Raw genomic sequence first — 7,561 nt, 5'->3', positions numbered from 1 at the left:
CATGGTGGTAGACCGCGGTCAAACACCAACCTGTCGGCTATTCTTTAAATCTTGTACGCTGCGTAGCACTAGAAATTGCATTAATCGATATTAATAACCCTTGATAATCTATCGAATTCCAAAAATTATTTACTTTCTTAAGGTGCTACCGTTCTTATGGCAAACTGACGTCGATCATTTGTTCCATTAAACTTGAGGACTCAATATGAAAATTATGTATTTTTCAACAAGAAAAAAAGACAAAGGAAAGTAACGCTGAGGATCAAAGGCAATGGCTTACCAATGATAATTGTTTGAATAATCCGATAGAGTCGGACCTTTGTTCGAATTAAGATTGGTGTTGAGAAATGAAAATTAAAAAAACTACTGGATAATTGATAATGAATGTGTGCGCGTTATTCTTTCCTTGGTGTATAATCATTAGCTTTCAACACAAACTTTATGCAACGTGAAGAAGTGCTTGTCTAAGAAAATCACCTGCTGTGAAAGAGAACAACTCTTTAGACTATTCACCGACAAAGTATTATCTTCAAACAACTCTATCCTTGTGAACATTTTGCCAAATATCGTTGCCTTAATAGATGATAAGAATTCGTGTGTGCTTTAAGCAATAGTTTTGTGGGATTTTTTTTTCTATTTTTGCAGCCGAATCAGTCACAAGTGAATATACGCTGATCTTAAAGAGATCAGTGTAAACCCATTGGGGCACTTTTTTTCTTTCACTTTTATCATTTGTACTCATTGTATATCATCAAAACACTCCCGCACAGTTGCAACTGCGCCGCTTAGCCAAACACACACTCCTGGTGAGTTTGTTGTTACAGAGAGATGTCATTTATTAGTCATGAAAATTATTATCTAATAACCTTGTATTGGGTTGTCATGCTGAGAAGTTTCATTCGTATCATGTTAAATACCATAATTGTTTTATAATTTGTAAAAATTTTTAAAGTTTATTTTTTCCGACGCGTTTCGTTGAACATTAAACAGCATATATACAAATTCCTGCTCCTGAGTTTAACTTCTTATGGAAGTTATTAATAACTGACACATGTGAACGGACGTTACAAGAAACGCCTCAATACGTATGTTATTGCGTGTTGTTATATTCTGGAGGCCAATCGAATGAACGAATAAACGAGAAACTACCACAACAAGACGTCTTCCTTGGCACTGTTCACTGGTCTGAGTTAATAAAAAACGAAGAAAAAAAAAATATATATATATGAATAAATAATTTTAAAAAAAGCTAGAGAGCAAATTAGCATTTTTATTTTGGTTAAAATCTTAGCGTCCTTCCATCTTTTTAACGATCTGGGTTTACATAAGTTGATATTACAAAGAAAGAGGGAATGCTTTTCATGAAAAGCATTTCCTTATTGTATCAAAGTCCATGCGGTTGATTGCCAATTAAGGGAAATTACTGGTAAAGGATATCAATTATGCTTAAAGAAAAGTTTATATACATTCTAAAAACATCACCAGTAGGTAACTAATTTTCAACACCGACAATATTTGTAATAACATCGTTACAACTGTTTGATTAAAAATTTCAAAATAAATGACAAATAAAAAAAGTTTGTTTTACCACTTATGGGTTTCGAGAACGAGAAAAAGTGCTCGTCTAAAGTGAGTTACATTTTTATGACCTGAGCAAATAAGCTACTAGATTAATTTTCCATTTTTCCATACATGCGTTTTTAATAACCTTAAGCTAACAAAGATTCGGAAATTTAATCATCCACTCAACATGTAGCTTTTGAGCAATGTAAACATTTAGATTCTGGCGTTAAATTTTGCTCAAAATTTATCACCAAAAGGCCCCAGAAATGGCTTTTCTAGCTTTTAATTATAAAGTTTTCAAAAGGGCCCTTCCTCTCAAGAAATTCCCTGCCCTTAGCATCATGATTCTTATGCATGAAATTATTCTGATGCCCTAGTGCTGGGGAACGGTATTGCTTCAGAAAAAATGAGACGCACCCCAACTACCAATAAGATAATAACTACATACTCAACCCTTACCAAACAGTTTTGAGTTTGAAGCAGGAAGAGAAGGATTCCCTTTTATTCCTTGGTATTCCTGACAAAATTCGGGTCCTTTTGCAGAAAGGTAAGAGAAATTTTCAGTACTTTCCATTTATCCATTGAAAATGTTCTGTTAGTTATTTTATGCTCTTCCTGTTAGCTTTCCTAAATGAATTTGGCTCTTGCGAGAAGAGTCACAGAGTGAAATGTTATTGGATACATTTATGTTCTTTTTTCTTGTACGCTCACTATTGTCTCGTTACTTTTATTCTTTTGATGTAAGTGAAATTATGCTCAACAAAGGAAAAGAGGATAGGTGTTCGAATTAAACTGAAAACTCCAATATTTGATTAGGGTATAGATTTCACGGGGCATTCAGGCCTGAGCACAAATACAACATAATCTTGGCGGATAGATATCACAATTTTTTAAAATGATTTGGGCAACTTAACCAATTTTTCTTTATCTTTTGATTAAAGAAACGGTTTTAGGAAAAGTTATCACTTTAATGAAGAGTTGCTTTTTTTTATTACTTTTGAAAGAAGAAACATGAAGAGGTATCGCGTATCTCAAGCACGTCTTTTCGGAAACGGCTGGTCTTCTTTTCATCTTTCTCTGTAGATTTTGGGACGACCAAACCATTTACCCTTTCTTACGATAACATTGACAGACGAAATTGCAATCCTGTAACCACTTGACTTTTTTTTTTCAAGCTTTCGGATCTCCAGCGTTTTAATCTGCGCTTTGGTTGCCTGAAAGAAGGTTTTTTACAGGATGAAGTTTGGGCTTGCACTTTACTTTATCAGCATGCTGCTGATAATTCAACCTGACGCCACTCTGAGCTGTGACACAGCAAATTGGTGGGCAAGTCTTGACAAGAAAGGTTGGTCTGTATGTCCAAATGATCGTACTTTCCTCAAAGGACTCTGGCGAAATGATCCATCGGGGAACAACGGCCTTTGGCTTATCGAGGAAGGAAAATGCTGCGGAGCTAAGGAACCAAGTTATGCTAATCAACCGTCAACTTGCACAAACGCAAACTGGTGGAGCGCATTAGACGGGTGAGTCGTGCTGGTTGAATATCACAGGGCTTTCAAAACTCTGGCTTTCTAAACTTTTCTGATGGAAAGTAATGCTTCGATGAATTCGAAGCTTCAAAATCCCTCCGGGCAACCCCCCGGGGCATTTGAAATTGTGAGGATAGATTTTTTTAAATACCTGTCACCCGGGGCAAAAATTGTGCCCAAATGCCCCGCCTAATTTATTCGTAAGAGGCAAAATCAGTGACCGTGACTTTCTACACATGGACCAAACCTGAAAACGTAGACCATGTAAACCCACTTTTCTCCTGAGCGATTCGCTCGCACAAGTGAACTATTTACTCTAAACACCTTGGCATATTTGAAGATATAACCCTTGTATTTCGCTGGAAAGATTTGACACTTTCTGATCAATTTCCTCACCCCCACGAGCACGGACAACGGTCAAATGTCCGTTGGTTGCCTGAGGGGGGGGGGAATGTTGAAAATTCGAATTGTTCAGCGCATAATAGAATGTCCTCTCTTAGGTTTTGCCGTATTTAGGCCTTTAAAATAAACTAGTGAAGCTCTATCCAAAAATAATGCTCGAAGTACAACGGTCTACCAGGTTACAAAAACACGGATATCCTTTCCATAGCGTGGAGGTATTAAAGTAAGTTTGGGCACTATTTCAGTTGTTTTATAACCTACGTTTTTCCTTTTCACTTCTCTTTTTCAGAAAAGATGTTTGGGCTCAGTGTCCTGCTGGCTATTACATGGAGGGCATCTATATCACCGATCCAACAAATATTTACAACATCGAAGAGTCCAAGTGCTGTCGTCCACAGAATCATCCGAACGCTTATGATGACTGTTATGATGAGGATGTTGGCATTTCGTTCGACAAGAAAGGTTGGAGCGAATGCAAACGGGATGGCTATTACATGACTGGAATCTACAAAAGCGGCTGTGAGCACCTTTACTGCATTGAAAAATTCAAATGCTGCAGCATGAAGAAAGGTATTGCGTTCTATGTGCTTCAAAATCTTTACAATTATAGTAAAGAGGGAAGTTTAAGACTCTGAGTGATGCGTTAAGTTTATCAAAAGGGTACAAGATTTAACTAAAGAAAGATGTAAAATTGAAACTGTAAAAGGAAACAAGCCATTGGAACTCTGATAGATAAAAGAACCCAGAATATTTCTGCATTTCAAATGAAATGTCAAACCATTAAGGTGCAAGGCACTGGTGACAAGGTGACAATCGGGCCTCATTTCACACTCATACTTTGCTCTTCAAGATGAGAGCAGCGATAAGATCATATTATGATATGATTAAATTTATCATTCACAATGAAAATAATCATATGTCGATCAAAAAACTTACTTATTTTAGAAATAACTTATTTATTTCAGCTGCAGTTAATGGTGGATGGTCTGAATTCGGATCTTTTGGAGAATGCAGCGCCACTTGTGGAGGTGGAATCAAGGAGCGCTCACGAACCTGTACCAATCCCCCTCCGTCAGGAGGTGGAGCCCAATGTTCAGGGTCAGCTAAGGAAACAATGGTTTGTAATGTGGAGCCTTGTAATGGTAGGTACCTCACATCCTTTAAAAAATGACTTCAAATATCTTTTCTCAGCGTCTACTAATCGTACTATAAGCTATTATTATCCAACTGCACATAGTGAAGTTACAGCAACGCTCGAGTGGAGTACAAATTGTATATCTTATGAGATGTTTTCGTGTGTAGTATTGCTGAGTATTTTACCAGTTGTGCCGTATTTCGGTGAGCCCGTAGGGCGAGACAAAATACAAACAACGAGTAAAACTACACAGCGTTACTACACACCAAAACGTTTAATGAGTTATTTATTGTCCAAGTCTTTCAGCTCATTTCTCTCAAGGCGGGAAAAGCAAAGCAGATAGAGAAGCGTAGTGCGCGCAGCGGACTGGTTAAACTGGTTTTTTACAGTACAAAATAACCAGCCGTCCAGATGACCGTACAATATCGCAAGATTTTTGTACTCTATTTCGCGCGTTCTTTGTACTCAATCATAGAGGACATACTTACTGAGAGATGTTATAAATTCACATATATTCGTTTGGTTCCTATTTTCAATGCGCCAAGGAAATATTAGTCTAAAATTCATTGATTTAGTTCCATTTTAAATTCACAGTGGATGGTGGGTGGACCGATTGGAGTGATTATGGTGAATGTAAAGGCAAGAAGTGCAATAAGAGAGGCAAAATGTACAAGTACCGAACCTGCACCAACCCGCCCCAAAGCGGCGACGGGAAGGATTGCAAGGGAAAAAGTAGGAAAGGGAAGAGCTGCAAAGTGAAGTGTGACTAAGGTACGGGAGACTATGAATTGATGTGAGAACTTGAGGAATTTTTAATTTGGAACTTTATCAAAACATTTTGAGTCTTTCCTGTAAGGAGGAAAACTCTCTTCACCTTTTCAAAAGTATGCAGATGGTTATAGATCCAAAACATCAATTTTGATTGAAAATTGCTGTGTTGGAAAAATTTTTTAACATGTGGAAAAGATTTCTAAGCCTGAGAAAAGCTGTAACTGCACAGGTGTAAAATTACGATAATTTCTTATGTGTGTTTGATATCGCCAATCAGCTGCTGAGATATCGAGTTGAATACTCAAAGAGACGTTGAATATCTATGTAGGGTTAATGTTGGCCAATTTTTGAGCTTCTTTGCTTTTGCCTTATGGGGCTGGAAACCAAGAGATTTTATGACTATAAGCAGAGGGTTAAAATAAATATTGGTTTTTGTACAAATATGAAGCCTTTAATAAAGCAAAAACAATTGAAAAATGAATAAAAAAGCAACATACAATGGTTAAACATGAGAATAAAATTTGCAAACTTGGTTTAACATTTTGCAAACTGGAACTTAGACCCCTGTTCTTGGAGAAAGAAAGAAATAAAGTAATTTCTGCTGAGAATAGTGCCATTCAAATCAGGATCAGTTATTTTTTTCCCTAATCCATTAGAGTTAGAAAATATCATCACTCCAAGCATAGGCATGACTGACTCAAAAGATTAGCCCTTTACACCTTTAACGTCAAGATGCATATTCTCCATACTGTTATCTATACATTTATTAAGGTGCTGATAAGGAGAATTTGTTGAACAGTCAAGAGCTTTTTTAGTTAGTGATCATTTCCTTTATTCTTCTGACTTAACATGTGATCATGGGGTAATGTTTTTAGGAGAAATTAGATGCTAGTCACTCTTACAGGTCAAAGGGTTGGTTAGTCTCACAACTGATCCATCAAACTTGATGTTGCTTTTCCAAATTGTACTTGCAGCTCCAAAAACAGCCTGGAAACAAGGGGGAATTGTCTGGGAATCAAAGGACAGCTAGTTACATTTTGGGGTATTTGGAGGGTGGAATAACCAAGGATCACCAGTAATGTAGAGTTAAGAGTCCACACAGGAGCTTATCATTTTTTATGTGTAATATTGGTGCTGGTTAAATAAAACTATGAAAATGTCCATATTTTGTTGTATGTTCTGGAACTGTCATTTCAAATTATTTATTTTGGTTGCTAAAGAGAGGATATCTTGAGAATTTGCTTTTCCTGAAGAATTTCTGGCCTTTAAGGCCATAGAGAGAGGAATGAAAAAATATGTGTTGCTATTTCAGTCAAAATACAGAACTGAAAAACAAAAAACTTTCAAAAAACATTGCTTGTCATATTATTGAGGAGACAGTTAAAATTTGTTCTTTCAAAAATGTAACCTTTACTTTCCACACCCCAACACCCCTCCACACAACACCCACCCCCCCCCCTCCTTTACAATGACCCAAATTAAGGGACAATACAACCACCTTGTGCCCTTCCCTTAAAACTTTCACTAAGGGCACAGAACTACCATCATCCATGTTCTCTGTAGAAGAGTTTTAAATGCAGCATATATAACCAAAAAAAAATAATGTACTGCAGCCCTATGTGAAACAAATGAAGATTTTGTCTTAGAGAGATGAAAAAGAAACTGAAGTTGGCCAGTCAGTACCACAGTACCTCTTTTTCACTCCGTTGGCGAGGACTGATCCTCTCTCATGAAAATCATGTGTTGCCCCCAAAAAACCTTTAAACCTCTCAGGCGATAAAATGACAGGCCTCCTTACTGTAGAGCAAGCTGTGATGAAATTATCTGACCTTGCGAGCAATAAACAACAAAAATAATGCATCTTGTAGATTTGGTTCTTAAATAAATCCACGACCAAAAGTGTTTGGACTGAGATAAGAAAGATGGCAAATTTTGAGCTCGGTAAATGATAAAGGAAGACGTTTTTAGAGTTATCACGAGCGTGGAGCAAGAAAAAAAAACGGAGTATCCATGTGGCTTGCCAGGTTACAGTTCTTTTCCTTTTTCAATACAATTGAGTTTAAAATTTTTTAAACAGGTTTTAAAGAAAATATTAGCACGTCTTACGTCAACTCATTGGTTTTCACCGTAAATTCTTTACTTAAAAAGAGAAACGAAACGT

The 7,561-nt window shown here is 36.8% G+C and overlaps 1 protein-coding gene across 2 annotated transcripts; it reads left to right on the top strand.

Annotated features, from left to right (window-relative positions):
- Positions 1-1,982: 1,982 nt before the first annotated feature.
- Positions 1,983-6,561, top strand: LOC136282109 (A disintegrin and metalloproteinase with thrombospondin motifs adt-1-like). Of its 2 annotated transcripts, none has more exons than XM_066169352.1 (6): positions 1,983-2,110; positions 2,754-3,086; positions 3,784-4,064; positions 4,460-4,636; positions 5,224-5,400; positions 6,375-6,561. In XM_066169352.1, the coding sequence occupies exons 2-5, from the start codon at positions 2,800-2,802 to the stop codon at positions 5,397-5,399; spliced, it is 921 nt and encodes a 306-aa protein (XP_066025449.1). In that variant the 5' UTR covers positions 1,983-2,110; positions 2,754-2,799; the 3' UTR covers position 5,400; positions 6,375-6,561. The 2 variants fall into 2 exon arrangements, with proteins under 2 accessions (XP_066025449.1, XP_066025448.1); XM_066169351.1 differs by having other exon boundaries at positions 2,027-2,110; positions 2,739-3,086.
- The last annotated feature ends 1,000 nt before the right edge of the window (positions 6,562-7,561 follow it).

Source organism: Pocillopora verrucosa, chromosome 7, assembly GCF_036669915.1.
Source record: "Pocillopora verrucosa isolate sample1 chromosome 7, ASM3666991v2, whole genome shotgun sequence".
Classification (NCBI taxonomy): Eukaryota; Metazoa; Cnidaria; class Anthozoa; order Scleractinia; family Pocilloporidae; genus Pocillopora; species Pocillopora verrucosa.
This window is presented reverse-complemented; position numbering and strand designations above follow the sequence as displayed.

Excerpts from the sequence above, each read along its gene's own strand:
- LOC136282109 (XM_066169352.1), top strand. The coding sequence starts at position 2,800 with ATGAAGTTTGGGCTTGCACTTTACTTTATCAGCATGCTGCTGATAATT. Across the intron at positions 3,087-3,783 it reads TGGTGGAGCGCATTAGACGG|AAAAGATGTTTGGGCTCAGT; the intron begins GTGAGTCGTGCT and ends TCTCTTTTTCAG. Across the intron at positions 4,637-5,223 it reads TAATGTGGAGCCTTGTAATG|TGGATGGTGGGTGGACCGAT; the intron begins GTAGGTACCTCA and ends TTAAATTCACAG.